We start from the raw sequence: 17,046 nt of genomic DNA, 5'->3' as shown, positions 1-17,046 counted from the left end.
GCATCTGATAATGTTTGCCACAAATGAATTCAATAGTCTGTCAACTTGTATTCCAGCAGCCCTTCCAAGGACTCTGAATTGCTTGACTGCTAGCTGTTTGTTTCAGGTTTCTACAGTGAACCCTGGCTGAACCAGGTGTGCACTGATATCTTTCTATCCCCTAAACTCCATCACTCTCCGCCCTTTGGTACCTTCCTCCATGCCTCAGGAGGCCATCTTCTACCAACTGCATCTTCCAGGTTTCTTTGCCCTCTCACTTCGGTTGGTTTTGGATCATGGGAAGTAAGCAGCAGGAGATCAGAACGCAGGAGATGAAAGACGTCAAGATATTTAACTTCCCTCCTTTCAACACTCCACCAGTCTGTGGTTTCCTTACTCTGCAGTTCTATAAAGAATCCCTTCATTAAAATTTCCTCATTTAAACACTTTAAGTATGATGTCTGTTTCTTGTCTGGACCTTGACTCACACACAGTGTTTAATAATCAAGTCTAAATAAGAATACTAGACTCCCTTCCTTCAGTTTTAGTGAAGCTGGAGATCTTTATATACTTCAAATTCTAGTATATCATTCCCATTTTTAAACTTCAGTGGCTCCCTATTATATCCCTGTCACCACACCCCACTCTAAGTTGCAGCCAGACTGAACTACTTTCAGTTCCTCCTGCAAAACAGTCTCTCTTCCTCTGAGCCTTTGCACATGCAGTACCTTCCTCCTGGAAACTGCTCTCCACCCCCACTCTCACCATTCTGACAGAAGCGCGAATGTCACTTACCCTAGAAAGTTTTCCACAACCCTACTATCCTAGTTAGATGTACTGTATTCCCACAGTCAGACACAACTTGACAACTGAACAACAACATTCCCACAGAAGACTTTATTCATACCTACTGTCATAGGAAGACAGATTCAATATTACATTGTACTGCAACAGCCTGCTTACTTACCTCCAAGAGACTCTAAGATTTGGAATAGAAACTGCATCTTAGATACCTAGGACTTAACAAATGTGCTTGGCACATACTAAGCACTTGACAAATGTTGGATAGTTCCAGAATGTCATTGAAAAAGTTTGAATCTTCCTCTCCTAGCTATTACTGTCTTCTCTCTTTTCATTCACTGGCAAAAATCAGGAAAAAAATTTGTCACTCATTCCTCATTGCTACCTACCATTCACTTCCCAGACTGCTACCCCAAAACTGGATTTGCTTCTTGGAGGTGTCAAGCCAAAAGACACAAAGAGAGGGAAGGATTTATTACTTGCAACAAGTAAGGAAAACGCTGGGGATCTTTCCTGAAGTGGTGTCTCCCTAATAGCAAATTTGAGGAAGTTTTAAGCTAAGGGTATATGCCTATTCATGAAGGAATAGACAGAGGAGAATTTAGTGTAGAACTGGGGCAAAGGTGATCAGAGTCCAAGCTTTAGTTGGTTGAAGTCAGAAAAAGTCTATTCATCATTCCTTAGGTTCTGATCAGTCTGGGGTCCCAGAATGTAGTTATTGCCCTCCACCTGGGTGTGGGGGGTGGGGGAGTGATGGGGGTGGCTTATATCCTGCCCAACTCAAAAATGTGTATTAGATTGTAACATATATCCCTTGAGGAGGAACCAGGACTCTCTTTTATTGCTGAACTATTGTTTCTTGACTGCTTTTCCTTTGTTCTTGCATTCCCTCACTTCCCTTAAGATCATTAATTACTGACATCTGTTCAAGGGCAAGTATAATCACCAGGCTTAGATCCCAAAATGACTTAGGCCAAAAAAGTCTTCTCTTATGTCCAGAAAACAATGCCTGGTTCTCTTTTTCCAGGGACTCCCTACCCTATCTGCTTATAAGACCATTTTAATCTTACTTTGCCATCACCTTTTATGGAGGCTTCACTTGCCTAGATTACCAATAACTTCCTAGAACTGCAGTTTAATAGCTTCTTTTCAGTCCAAATCCTCCAGGATTGCTCTGCAGCAATGCAGACTCCCCTCCTCCACTCCCCATAGATCATAGACCTACCTCCCTCTCCCTCTCTCTAATTAATCTGCTTGTACATCTGTATTATAAGCCGCTCTGTGCCTTGTTCATTTGTATCTCTAGTCCCCAGCACAGTGCCTGGCACACAGTAGGTCTTAATAAATATGAATATTTAAAACTTAAATAATTTAAAACTTAATATTTAAATTTAAATATTTAAAAGTTAAATAATTAAAACTCTTCTTTGGCTTCCAGGCCATTTATCTTCCTTGATCTCCTCTTTCTTTGTTCTCAGGTGCCTTCACAAGCTCCTCTTCCTCCATCTACCCATTAAATATTTTTCAGAGTAACTCATTTTTAATCCACTTTTGGGGTTTCAGCCATCAAGGCATACTCTAATTCCCAAATACATGATTTTGGCTTTAACCTTTCCGGTGATCTAAGGCTGCCCTTCTCTCCCTGATGTGTCACAGCTTAAAGACTCATTATCTCTTCCATTCCCAATCTGCCCTCTCCTGCTCCCATCTAGTTTTCCAAGTTACAAACTGCAAAATTCCCTTTAACTCTTCCCATTGCCTTTCCTTGTCCTGATGGCCAACCAGCTATATTCACCACCAACTCCCAACCCCCGACTCCTCAACTCTGCCCCTGGCTTTTTACCTTCATTTCCTCTGCCTGGAACACACCCTATTTCCACAGCCCACTTTGTCCCAAATTCTGTTCATTCTTTGAAATTCAGAACACTAGTTAATATCAATTACTTTAACTGCTTTCCCTTCCGATCTCGAGACAAACTGAGTCTTCATGCTAAACAAGCACACGTGGTAGGTTTTCTTTTTTAAGGACCGATTTATATATATATATATATATATATATATGTATACATATATATATATCTCAGTAAATCATAAAACAGTTGAGGTCAGGGTTTTTAATTGGTTTTTTGTTTTGTTGTTATTTTTTAAAATAAGTCATTGGGTCTTCATAGTGACCAACATTTTAGGTGATTAAAAATATTTTTATGTGAATGAATGCATGAATAAATGAGTGAACTGGAAACGAGGATCTTTTCAGTTGCAGCCGTTCAGAGAGATTACTGCGAAGGTTAATAATTTAGACTGAAAACAGGAATATTATGTAAGTAAGCAGGCAAGACACATGCAACAACATACACATGCCTATAGAGGGCAGGTAGTTGCTATGCATCTATGGACACTTTATTTTTAGGCTTTTCAATCTCGGTTTGGACAGACTACATTTTAGAAAGAAAGGTATTATTTTAATCTTTTCTGTACTCTTTTATCCTGGATGACAGGAATTACAGAATAAACAAGAGAAAACGTCTGTAGCAGTCAATGCCTGAGTGCTCAGCACATTTTAATCCTTTCTTTTCCTTCCTCATTTTATATGAGGAGGCTCGTGAATTTAGTTTTAGGATTTCAAATTGACGAAAAGAACGTCGTGGAGATTCTGATTCACTCTATTAATCCATGACTCTCAAACCCAAGGGGGAAAAAATATCGCTGAAGAGGGAGGGGGAGAAAGGAGGCGGAGCAAAATAAAGAAAGGCCGAGAGGAAGCTGTAGAAGGAAGTTCCTTTTTGGTAGGATTTGTTTTTTTTTTAACTCGAAAGAGGCGTGACACCCTAACTGCCGTCGCGGGTCAGTTTCCCTGCGAAGCGCCCGCCCGCCCCGAATTTCCTCGCCATCCCTCCCCACTTCCGCCCCGCGGTGCGCTGCCGGCCGCGGCCGCTGGGGGCGCCGCTGGGCCCGTGGCGCTGAGAAGGCGGCGGCAGCGGCGGTTCTCCCAGCTTCGCCTCTCCTCCCAGACGGGCGGCGGCGGCGGCGGCAAGCTGCACACGTAGAGGGCTCCCAGCGCTCAGCCGAGCTGCAGCACGACCACTCCCCGCGGGCGGGCGGGGTCCGCGCTGCGGCCTCCGCCGCGCTCGGACCCGAGTTGCCGCAAGAAGACGCGGCGGCAGCCGGACCTCGGCGCCCCCCGGCCGCGCCCCCGCGCGCAGCTCGCGGCCCGGGCCATGGGGCTGGGAGGGCCCGGGGCTCGACCGAGTTGAAGCGGCGGCGGCGGCCCGCGCGCCCCTTGGGGCCGCCCCCGCACCCCGCTCGCCGGCGTCTGGCTCTCATGATGATGAAGAAAAAGAAGTTTAAGTTTAAGGTGGACTTCGAGCTCGAGGAGCTCTCCTCGGTGCCCTTCGTCAACGGGGTCCTCTTCTGCAAGATGCGGCTGCTGGACGGCGGCAGCTTCACCGCCGAGTCCCCCAGGTAACGCGCCCGCTGCTCCGGAGCAGCTGGATGGGCAACATCTCTTGACGCAGCCCCTTAACTCCAGGAGGGCGGCTAGCCTCGTGAGCTTTTCTTTCTCTAGGGACCAGTCTGAGTGAATCGATCTGCATAAAGTGCTTCGCAAATGGGTTTTCGGCTGGGGTAGCCACCTGTGCTCATGATTCCAGATGGTTCCTGGTATCTGCTCTTCCCTCCTCAGTTCTCCAGGAATGGGAGCGATGGTCAGAAGGGAGAGGATGCTTCTGGTTTCTCTTCAGACCTTGCCATGTTTGTGAGATGCAGAGTGGAACTTGAGCTGTTGTTAGAACAAAAATAACCCAAACTGCTCGAGTTCCAGGAGCTCCGGCTCTAAACAGAATCTGCCTGTACATTTATTTAGCTTTTCTCTTTATGCCTGTCGGTTGCTGAAGTGCTCGGGCGCCCAGGATGCCCAGGCCTGGTCAGACTTGAGTCAAGTGTTCCCTGGAGACAGGACAAGTCTGTGTCTCATCTCAGAGCTGCGTGTCCAGTTACGCCCTAACACTCACTGAATGACCTGTCTTGAAGTGGCCGCTAGTTGCTCTCAGTGTGGAGGACTTAGAACCAGAAGCACAGCCCAGACCTTGTTCTCATTTGGGGTTTTTCTGTTTTGGTTTGTTTTTTGTTTTTTTTTTTTTCCGTTTTATTGGTCTCATTTTGAAATGCGCCCCTGGGCCTCTCAGGGAGCGTTATTGGCAGATTACAGAATGAAGTCAGGAGTGGTAGTGTTCCTTGAGTCATGCCAGACTATTTGTAGATTGACAGATCTCGTGTAGGGTAAGTGTTCCTTAGGAAAAGAGAAAATTTGCGGAATTTAAAAAAGTGAACTTTTACGGAATAAGGCTTTTAGTTAATGCTTATTTTCTCATTAGTGCTGTACATGGACTTTATCCTAAAATATACTCTGTTTTCCTTTTGTCATCTGTATTAATTATGTAAAGGAAATAATATTCATGGGTTGTGGAGTTGGGACGGCAATATTGAAGCCTGTGAAAGCCAGAAAATGTGATTGTTTTGTTGACTAAAGCAAGAGAGTTATGAAGCAATATTGATTCTCAGAATTTTTTTTTTTTTTAAAGATCAGCTGAGGAATTTTTTTAAGTGTGTGTATGTGTTAGTCACTCAGTTGTGCCCAACTCTGTGACCCCATGAACTGTAGCCCGCCAGGCTCTTCTGTCCTTGGAATTCTCCAGGCAAGAATACTGAAGTGAATTGCCATTTCCTTCTCCAGGGGATCTTCCAGACCCAGGGATCAAGCCCAGGTCTTCTGCATTGCAGGCAGATTCCTTGCTGTCTGAGCCATCAGGGAAGCCCCATTTTTTTTTAATTAAACTAATATGATGATACATCCGCTGCAGTCGTTTTTAACACACTGGTGAGAGAACAGTGTTCAGAGAAGGCAGTGGCACCCCACTCCAGTACTCTTGCCTGGAGAAGGAGGAGGAGGAGCCTGGTGGGCTGCAGTCCATGGGGTAGCGAAGAGTCAGACACAACTGAGCGACTTCACTTTCACTTTTCACCTTCATGCATTGGAGAAGGAAATGGCAACCCACTCCAGTGTTCTTGCCTGGAGAATTCCAGGGACAGGGGAGCCTGGTGAGCTGCCGTCTGTGTGGTCGCACAGAGTCGGATACGACTGAAGCGACTTAGCAGCAGTAGCAGCAGCAAGAGAACAGTGTTACTCAGAATGGTGGAATAAACATTGTACCAGCTCTTAAGGTTGAAAGCCAAAGCCAATTTTTGAACATTTCTGTAGGTGCAAGTGACAGTCTTATTCTGTCCTGTGACACTCCCACCCCCGGCTCCTGGCAGTTAGACCAGCTCTCCTGGTCCAGTGGTGACACCTGGTGGTCAGGGTACTTCTCTACTCCCTGCTTTCTCCCTCATTGACTTGATTCATACCAATTATGAATCAGTTATCCGGGTATTGTAGGCAGTCGTTTATTTGGCAAATATGAATAGACTAAACCCTTTAAGTAGGCTTCCCAAGTGGCGTTAGTGGTAAAGAACCTGCCTGCCAATGCAGGAGACATAAGAGAAATAGGTTCTATACCTGTGTCAGGAAGATCCCCTGGAAGAGGGTGTGGCAGTCCACTCCAGAAGCCTTGCATGGGGAACCCCCATGGGCAGAGGAGCCTGGTGGGCTACAGTCCATAGGGTCACAAAGAGTCTGACACAACTGAAGCGATAGAGCAAGCACGCACGCAAACCTTTTAAATATATTATCTTCTCTCACTGCAAGCTTGTGAGGTAGGAATCCCCATTTTGTAGATGAATGAACTGAGATAACTTTCCCGAGGTCCCCACATCTGGGAAGTGAAATGCCAAAATTGGAATTCAGGTCTGTATAATTTCAAGCAGATTAATGTCAGATAAAGGACAAAGTTGTGTGCTGTGCTGAATAGGGAATTTCCCATTGTAGTTAATGAGCAAGGGGTGTGATTTGATTTGGAGTTAGCAAGATCGAAAAAGAAAAAGTAGAGTATCCTGTATGAAATTTATCCCTTTCTTTTCCAACTAAAATGTGACTATAATCAAAGTCAGTTAGATTAAAAATATGCTGTGTATAACCAACCAGGCAACACCCATGTAGTTTGAAAGGAAGCGATTTATAATAAGGAGCCTGTTCCTTATTAGGTAGAGGTAGTTGATATAAATCTAAGACCAAGAGTATGGAATGAGGCGGATCTGAACCTAAACCCTAGCTCCACCATGGCAGATCTATAAAATAGAAATCATCGCTGGCTTATGTGGGTGTTGTGAGAATTTAGTAAGATGATGCACCTAAAACAGCTACCACAATGCTCTGGCACCTAATTGACATTTAAAGAGAAGACAAGGAGCTTATCTAAGAGGGTTTGTTTCCATTACATGTTATACTTCTTTTCTCCTGGCGACTATGAAAATGTTGACTTGAAAAAGATTACCTCATTTTAGAAGAAAAAGAAAGAAAACCAGGAATACTTAAAGGATGTGAATTATTTAAAAATTGTGTAACTTTATTTGTGGATACCAGTCTAGGCAGTGTATCTTTAAATAAATGCTAGATTTTAATTGTTTAAAAAATTGCCTGTGCTTTGGCAAAAATCAAATATAGTTAACATCTAACATTTCTACAGTAGAAATATTCATTGAATTACGTAGAAAAGGGTTAACTTAGCAGACCCAAGACTGCTTTCCATAGAAAGGCCAGCTTACAGTGTTTTTGTTGGCTTCTGGGAACCTCAACAATCAATAGTTGCCTACACTGACATGAAACTTTAAAGTGGCTCATTGTGCCTGAACTACAGTGTGATTTGTGCTGAATACTTTCTGGGAGTCTGGGATTTTGGCCTGTGCTGGGCAGAGGGTGCCCAAATGACCAGCTCAGGGGAGGGGGGCAGGGGGGGACCCTTAGGTACTGCATCTCTAATGAGCTTCCTTGGTATACACATGTGTTGTCCCAGTTTGATACCTGAGAAGTTGGTTCTTGGTGACTCCACTGGGAGAGAGCTCTTGGAAGGTTGCACTTGGCTTCTCAGGGCTTTGTTCCATACACTTTTCTCCTTTACTGATTCTATTTGTATCTTTTTGCTATAGTTCATCTTAGACATGAGTATGACTATATGCTGAGTCCTGTGAATCCTCCTAATGGATCACTGAGCCTGGAGATGGTTGTGGGGACCTCCTGATGGATGCATGAACCTACATAAACTAATAATTCATTTTGTTAAAGAAAAGCTTTGGAGGTACACAGCAAATTATAAATATACTTGGTTTTCTGCAAACATTAAAGCTGTAGATCATTAATTGTTTACCAAATACTAATTTTGGTTTTAACAAGTTTCTAGCTGTCTGTCAGGGGCTATGAAAAGTACAACAGCTATAAAGGCCCATAAGGCAGTTACCTCTACTTAAGGAAATTAGATCATACACGTATAATTGCTTGACAGTAGGAGACAGTATCATTTAGTGCCTAATCAATGAGTCAGACAGTATGTGAATATTGTTGAAATTCTGAAGGTAAAGAGTTTATTTACAGCTGTAAAGGTTATGAAAACCACATCAGCTTTTCAATTGTGCATGCTGGGAGGATGAATTTGTGTTGAGGAAGTGTGGGGGGAGGACTGATTGAGCAAGTTGGCAATAGGAGTTGGTGATAGATCAGCCTGATTGCTCAGAGAGTTCACATTAAACTTCTAGCAGAATATAGAGACTTTGAGTGCCATTATAAAGAATTTACTTTCCACTGCTCATAGGATAAGAGTCGATCTAAGATTCTTACACTAAGTTGTAACATGATTAAAGTGCTTTTAAGCTGGCTGTTGGGCTGATGTTCTTTGTATTCAAATAGGAATAGATTAGAAATGAGGAGACAAATTACAAGTCTATTAAAATAACCCAGGCAAAGTGATTAAGAAAATGAACGTGGAGGCTTTCATGTATTAATAAATCACTGATGAAACGATAACGCTATGGCAAATGACTTGATGACAAGACGTCAAAAAAGAAGTCAAGAAAAATTTTGTTTCATTTTGTTGAGGGGAATATATATATATATATATATATATATATATATATTATTAAGGAGGATTGAAGAGGTCAGTTTTATGTTTACCATACTACATTGAGTGACAGCCTGATAAGTAGTTGGAGATATTTTTAGTGTGGATTTCTTAGGTTCTGGTAAGCCTGCTTACTGAATTTTTCATCTAGAATTTCCTTACATGATTTTTCCCTTTTAAAGATTATTATTGTGCTCTGTGGAATAGAAGCAGGGAGGGAAGCTCAACGGGGAGGGAAATATATATATATATGTGTGTGTATGTATATATATATATATGTATATATAATTATAACTGATTCCTCGTTGTTACACAGCAGAAACCAACACAACATTGTAAAGCAATTATCCGCCAATAAAAAAAAAAGATTGTTATCGAAAATTATTCTTGAAAGGATCCAGCTTCTTAAAGAAGGTGTATCCAGTGAAGGGGCTTCCTAGGTGGCTCAGTGGTAAAGAACCCACTTGCCAATGCAGGAGACATAGGAGACCCAGGTTCAACCCCTGGATTGAGAATATCCCTGGAAGAAGGAAATGGCAACCTATCCAGTCCTCTTGCCTGGGAATTCCCATGGACAGAGGAGTCTGGTGGGCTACAGTCCACGGGGTCATAAAAAAGTTGGACACAACTTAGTGACTGAGCAACAACATCATCCAGTGAAGAGGTTAGGAAAAAATACAAAGGTTAAAAGATATTTATTTGTAATAAATGTTATTAAAATGATCAGCTATTTATATACTATAAAAATACATTGTATGATTATAGTGATCTAATAAACTGAAGCCAAATTATTGCCTAATAAAATATTTTTGGAGACCTTTCAAAAAGACAGAATATTACATTAAAATCTTTTCAGAACACTTAACTTTGTAAAAGCATTCAAATCACTTTTGAGGTTTACTGAGACTATCAGAACAGATTTAATTTCTGGTCTGCTTTAATAAAGAATATAATAAGAAAATTTTCCTGTATTTTTTAGGATTTCCAAGTTTGCTTTATTTTTTTCTTTTGTGTGTGTGTGTGCTCATAGCTAAATATTTTTCTAAGTTTCACATGAACTTGGGGCAGAAAACCACGTGAATCCAGGGAGTGTCTGGGAAGCTAATGAGCACATCTGTATCGGATCTTTTACTTTGTAAACAAACTGAAGGGGTTTTTTTCTGTTTGGCCAGAGTATATTTTCATGTTTTCAAGATTTTAGTTCTCTGCACATTATGTACTTCTTTTTAGTAAACTTTTCCCTTATTGCAAAAATAATACATACTCATGTGGAAAACTTAGAAAATAGAAGAGAAAAAGAACAAAAGTTGCATGTAAGTGAACCAACTAGAGATAATTACTATTATTAGTATTTTGATGTATAACCTAGGAGCCTTTATTGATCCACACACATACACATACACACACACACACATCCCGCACACACTTATCACATACTTTATTTTTAAAACCAAAGTGCAGTCATACCATTCTTACATTGTTCTCATTTAATGATTCTTCCCATATCATTAAATATTCAATTATTTATTTTTAATAGCTGTATACCATTCCATTGTATAAATGTGTGCAGTTTGCTGAACAAAGCCCTTTTTGAAAGTCTTTCTTCTTTGCTTTTTTTATATTAACATTTTTATAAACACACTAAATCAAGCATCTTTAAAGTCAAATTTTGCACACATCATTATTTTTTAAGGATTAGCACTTAGAAATGAAATTATTGAGTCAAAGAGCACTTTTAAGGCTTTTGATTTATATATCAATATATTACTAACTTGCCCTTTGGTACATTAAATTGAATTTAAGATGAAAGAATTACTAATAAGTAGCAAATGCAGAAAATAACCAGCGTTAGAAAATGCTCTTTGACCATATGGCACAAAATTATTTATACACTGACCAGAAATGAGATTATCTGTTCACTTTATAGCAGTAGCTAGAACTTTACTTATGTGTCAGGAACTTTTCTGGGCTTCTCTGGTGGCTCAGACGGTAAAAGAATCTGCCTGCAATGCAGGAGACCCAGGTTCAATCCCTGAGTTGGGAATATCCCCTGGAGAAGCGAATGGCAACGCACTCCAGTTGAGTCTAGGCACTCTTGCCTAGACTAGAATTCTGTGGACAGAGGAGCCTGGTGAGCTACAGTCCATGGGGTTGCAAAGAGTTGGACACAACTGAGTGACTAACACACACACACAAGAACTTTTCTAAGCCTTCACATCCTCAAAATAATCCTAGGAGGAAGGTACTATTATTATGTTATCACTATTACTACTGCTATTACTCTCGTTTTATTCCTAAGGAAACAGAAGCCAAAGAGGTGCTGAAAATGAACACAGCTAGTAAGTGGCCAAGCAAGGAGTCAGTCTGACTTCAGGGTATGCCGTTAGTCACAGAACTCTGCTGTCTCTCAATTTTTATGTTATGTGTTAAACATCTTATGTTTTAACAAACCAGTAATAATATATATAGTATGTTTTCTGAATGCTGCTGCTGCTGAGTCACTTCAGTCGTGTCCGACTCTGTGCAACCCAATGGACGGCAGCCCACCAGGCTCCCCCGTCCCTGGGATTCTCCAGGCAAGAACACTGGAGTGGGTTTCTGAATGCTAGTGTCAGAAAACTGGTTCCAGCGTGCCACACCTCTAAACAAGTCTTTAGACCTGGCCTGTTTAGATTTGCCCAAGGTTATTGTATGTGGAAGGTGAGAAACATAGTACTCAGGCACATACTGGGTTTTTTCCCAAGGTGTGACTTTTCACCCATAAGTCCTCAAAACTGTTTCATTAATGGATAGTTGTAAAATTGTTATTAATGCCATTTTACACTAGGAAGTTAATATTCACTATTGTATCACTGAGTCTTGCACACTAGGCAGTTTATAAATATTTATTGAAAGAATGCAGATATTTGAAGAAAAATCAATTGTAGCTTTGCTAAGAATGACAAATACACAGAAATTCCCAAATTATATATATATAGGGAAGTCATATGGGGAAATCACTGCAGATGGTGATTGCAGCCATGAAATTAAGACTTTTACTCCTTAGAAGGAAAGTTATGACCAACCTAGACAGCATATTAAAAAAGCAGAGACGTTACTTTGCCAACAAAGGTCCGTCTAGTCAAGGCTATGGTTTTTCCAGTGGTCATGTATGGATGTGAGAGTTGGACTAGAAAGAAAGTTGAGTGCCAAAGAATTGATGCTTTTGAACTGTGGTGTTGGAGAAGACTCTTGAGAGTCCCTTGGACTGCAAGGAGATCCAGCCAGTCCATCCTAAAGGAGATCAGTCCTGGGTGTTCATTGGAAGGAATGATGTTGAAGCTGAAACTCCAATATTTTGACCACCTGATGTGAAGAGTGGCCTCATTTGAAAGGCCTCATGTGAAGACTCCTTTGAAAAGACCTTGATGTTGGGGAAGATTGAAGGCAGGAGGAGAAGGGGACGACAGAGGATGAAATGGTTAGATGGTATCACCGACTCAATGGACATGAGTTTGGGTAAACTCCGGGAGTTGGTGATGGATAGGGAGGCCTGGCGTGCTGCGATTCATGGGGTCACAAAGAGTCAGACATGACTGAGCGACTAAACTGACTGAACTGATGGGGAAATAAATGCTGTTCTCTATATACAGCTTATAAGAATTAGTATTCACTTTGGGGTGTCAGCCTTTGAGGAATATTATCAGGTAGAGATCCAGGGAACTATATTAAGCGAGTTTCAGGAGAAAATGATGGTGTTCAAATACTAAGGAATGAGCGTGTATATTTATATATTTTACATTCCTACTTTTATTTATTACAAAATCCCTTTTATAGAGGTAAAATCCCTTTTGCCTCCTACTGGGTTAGGATATATATCAACTTCTGTAACACATATATTTGAAAGATAACAAGTGGCCTAAACAAGCTGATGTGGTGGCTCTGATCTGTCAAGTTACCAGGGGCCCTGACTCTTTATCTTGTTGCTCTTTCAGGTCCAGGGTATTGTTTTTTTTCCACAGGGACTAAGTTGGCTCACCCCACATCCGAATTCCAGCCACCAGGAAGGAGGAAAGGGGAAGGGGAGGTCTTTTTTGCTCATAGCCCATTGACCAGAACTTGAGCGGGAGAATACATCCAGCCCCAAGAAGGTTGAGAAATGTCATCTCTGCTGGGTGTCCATTTACCCAGCAGAAGATTCAGTTATGATAAAGAGAAGGGGAAGACAGTTATCAGGGGACAGTTAGCTTCTGCCATTCTTCTCTTTTAGAGAAGAAAAAAGTTGATCTGCAGGAAAGCAACCTAATTTGTTCAAGGTTACACATCAATTAAATGAAAAATATTTGAAAGACTGTCCCATAAAGAGAGAACAGACTTAACACTGGGTAGATGAGAGAAGAGAACCAAGGACCAGTGGGGAAATGTTAAAGATGGCATGTTTCTATTCAATATAATAACAGAAAAAATAATCTCCAACATTTAAAGGAATGCAGTAGTTAGTGAACAGGCTGCCTTGTCCATTTGTCAGGAATGTTATCCTTCATTAGAAGGATGGGTGACCCTAGGTGATTCTTACAGCTCTAACTCCAGGATTTCTATCATACAGGACCCCAAAAAGTTTGTTCAGGGTCCCGTATGATCTTATGGAAGAACCCAAAGGAACTTTTTGGCCAACCCAATATGGTGACTGCAGATGGTGACTGCAGCCATGAAATTAAAAGACGCTTACTCCTTGAAAGGAAAGTTATGACCAACCTAGATAGCATATTCAAAAGCAGAGACATTACTTTGCCAACAAAGGTCCGTCTAGTCAAGCCTATGGTTTTTCCAGTGGTCATGTATGGGTGTGAGAGTTGGACTGTGAAGAAAGCTGAGTGCCGAAGAATTGATGCTTTTGAACTGTGGTGTTGGAGAAGACTCTTGAGAGTCCCTTGGACTTCAAGGAGATCCAACCAGTCCATTCTGAAGGAGATTAGCCCTGGGATTTCTTTGGAAGGAATGATGCTAAAGCTGAAACTCCAGTACTTTGGCCATCTCATACGAAGAGTTGACTCATTGGAAAAAGAGTCTGATGCTGGGAGGGATTGGGGTCAGGAGGAGAAGGGGACGACAGAGGATGAGATGGCTGGATGGCATCACCAACTCGATGGACATGAGTTTGGGTGAACTCCGGGAGTTGATGATGGACAGGGAGGCCTGGTATGCTGCAATTCATGGGGTCGCAAAGAGTCGGACACGACTGAGTGACTGAACTGAACTGATGGGGCTTCCACACAAGTAGTGTGCTCACGAGACAGCCAGGGTTCAGTTAGGCAGTGGACTATTAAGTGAAGAGAATATAGGAGTTTGTTTAGCCCTGGAACTAGGGTTTCATGTGATGTGGTAGAATGAGTTGGGGAAGAGAGCATTCTGAAGATGTAGGGAGAAGAAAGTGACCAGGACTTGCACTATAGTCTTTCCCTGTGGGTTAGAGGAGTGAAAGGTATACACAGAACTCAATGGCCTTAAGATTTCCAGTATGGGTATAAAATAAATTAGGATTGTATCCAAGGACGAGGTAATACAGGACACATTCCCCATCTTCTCCTTCTAGGAGAGCAAGAATGAGGCCATGTTAGGTCATGCCTTTTACTACCTAGGAGTCCTTGCCTGCTTTTATTGTCTGTGTCTCTCTCTGACACCCTCCATATACAAATTTAGTCTTCATCCACACTAATCTTTTCACTCTCATTTCAGAGAACAAACTGTTCTTTCTTTTAGATGCCAAGTCATTTCCCTTTGATCCTATCTTCATCTAACTTCCTTTTTCCTCTCCCTCTCTGTACAATCCTGATCCAAATTTTATTGTTTTAATTTTAAATTTATTTTTAATTGGAGGATAATTGCTTTACAATGTGATGTTGGTATCTGCTATACAACAGTGTAAATCAGCCATAAGTATACATATATCCCTTTCCTCTTGAGTTGACCCATACTTTATGAAAGAATAACCTGCATTTGCCATCTCTTAAGTGTTCTTCTCCCCTCAACCCCACACTTTGAATTCTACTCCAGCTCTTAGCGGAAATCATCCTTGCTCATTTTATCAACCATGTCTAATATCTAGTCATTGTTTTCTCATTTGTGCCTTTGTGCTCTATTCTGAACTCTGTGATAATTAGCTATTTCTTAAAACTTGACTGTCTTGGTATCCAGGAACCTTTTTTTCTATTTTAACCTCCCATTTCTCTGATTCCTTCACTGAATTCTGTGAGGGCACTTCTACCCACCCTCCCTTTTTAAAAGCAAACTTTAAGAGCAGTGTTAGATTCACAGCAAAATTGAACGAAAGTACAGAGTTTCCTGGGTATCCCTTGCCTCCATGCATGCACACACATACACACATGCACACACATGCACACAGCCTTCCCTGCTGCAAACATCATACACCAGAGTGGTACATTTGCTACAATTGAAGAACCTGCATTGGCACATTATCATCACCCAAAGTCTATGGCTTGAATTAGGATTCACTCTTGGTGTATAGGGAGAAGGAAATGGCAATCCACTCCAGTATGCTTGCCTAGAGAATCCCGTGGACAGAGGATCCTGGTGGGCTGCTGTCCATGGGGTCACACAGAGTTGAACACAACTGAAGTGATTTAGTATGCATGCGTGCTTTGGAGAAGGAAATGGCAACCCACTCCAGTGTTCTCGCCTGGAGAGTCCCATGGACAAAGGAGCCTTGTGGGCTGCCATCTATGGGGTTGAACAGAGTCAGACACGACTGAAGTGACTTAGCAGAAGCAGCAGCAGCAGCTCGGTGTGTAGTTGGAGTCATATAGTAGGTAGCCATATTCAGATTCAGTAAGTAGACTTCTTTCATTTAGTAATACACATTCAAGATTCTTCCATGTCTTCATGACTTGATAGCTCATTTCTTTTTCCCAGTGAATAATATTCTGTTTTCTTGGCATACCATAATTTATCTATTCACCCACATGGTACCTAGAGTGGTCACATCTACAGAGACAAAGTAAAATGATGGTTGCTAGGGGCTGCGGGGAGGGATTTGGGAGTTTTTGTATAATGGATACGTATTTCAGTTTTACAAAATGAAAGGGGTTTTTAAATGTTTGGTGCACAACAGTATGAATGTGTTTGAAACTGTTGAACTTAAAAGTGGTTAAGAAAGTACATTTTGTTACATATTTTTCCACATTTTAAAAAATAAATATCTTACACCCTCACCCCCCCATTTTTATTAGGCCAAGCTGATTAATTACATGTTGCTGCTGCTGCTGCTAAGTCCCTTCAGTTGTGTCCGACTCTGCGACCCCACAGATGACAGGCCATCAGGCTCCCCTGTGCCTGGGGTTTTCCAGGCAAGAACACTGGAGTGGGTTGCCATTTCCTTCTCCAATGCATGAAAGTGAAAAGTGAAAGTGAAGTCGCTCAGTCGTGTCCAACTCCTAGCGACCCCATGGACTGCAGCCTACCAGACTCCTCTGTTCATGGGACTTTCCAGGCAAGAGTACTGGAGTGGGGTGCCATCACCTTCTCTGAATTACATGTTAGTACGTTCAAATAAGAGCTTTCCACAGTTGGTCATGTTCCACTCAGTCAAAGGCTTTAGCCTAGTAGTTTGACTGTGATTGACTGTGTGAAACATGACAAACTGTGGAAAGCTCTTAGAGAGATGAGAACACCAGACTCTCTTACCTGTCTCCTGAGAAACCTGTGTGTGGGTCAAGAAGCAACAGTTAGAACCCTGTATAGAACTGATCCGTTCAAGATCAAGAAAGGACTCTGCCAAGGGCTGTCTGCTATCACCCTGTTTGTTTAACCTATATGCTGAGAACATCATGAGAAATGCCAGGCTGGATGAATTACAAGCAGGAATCAAGATAGATGGGCGAAACATCAACAATCTCAGCTATGCAGATGACACCACTCTAATGGCAGAAATCGGAGAGGAACTGAAGAGCCTCTTGATGAGGGTGAAGGAGGAGAATGGAAGAGCCGGCTTAAGACTAAATATTGAAAAAAAACTAAGATCATGGTATCCAGCCCCATTACTGGCAAGGCAAATAGAAGAGGAAAAGTGGAAATAGTGACAGATTTCCTCTTCTTGGGCTACAAAGTCACTGCAGATGGTGACTGCAGCCTTGAAATCAGAAGACAATTGCTTCTTGGCAGGAAAGCGATAACAAACCTAGACAGTGTGTTGAAAAGCAGAGACATCACTCTGCTGGCAAAGGTC

The 17,046-nt window shown here is 41.9% G+C and overlaps 1 protein-coding gene across 2 annotated transcripts in view; it reads left to right on the top strand.

The window, feature by feature from the left end:
* The first annotated feature begins 3,814 nt into the window (after nucleotides 1-3,814).
* The window catches only part of FAM102B (family with sequence similarity 102 member B), a 71,817-nt gene continuing 58,585 nt past the window's right edge, over nucleotides 3,815-17,046 (top strand). The window contains exon 1 of one of the 2 annotated variants that reach the window (XM_025288189.2): nucleotides 3,815-4,242. In XM_025288189.2, the coding sequence (XP_025143974.1) occupies nucleotides 4,103-4,242 (140 nt within the window). In that variant the 5' untranslated portion in view covers nucleotides 3,815-4,102. The remainder of the gene's footprint in view (nucleotides 4,243-17,046) is intronic. The other variant, XM_006075925.3, reaches the window with a different exon arrangement.

The sequence above is a fragment of the Bubalus bubalis genome, chromosome 6 (assembly GCF_019923935.1).
Source record: "Bubalus bubalis isolate 160015118507 breed Murrah chromosome 6, NDDB_SH_1, whole genome shotgun sequence".
Classification (NCBI taxonomy): domain Eukaryota; kingdom Metazoa; phylum Chordata; class Mammalia; order Artiodactyla; family Bovidae; genus Bubalus; species Bubalus bubalis.
Note: the sequence above shows the minus strand (reverse complement) of the source record. Positions and strands in the feature narration are given on the sequence as shown.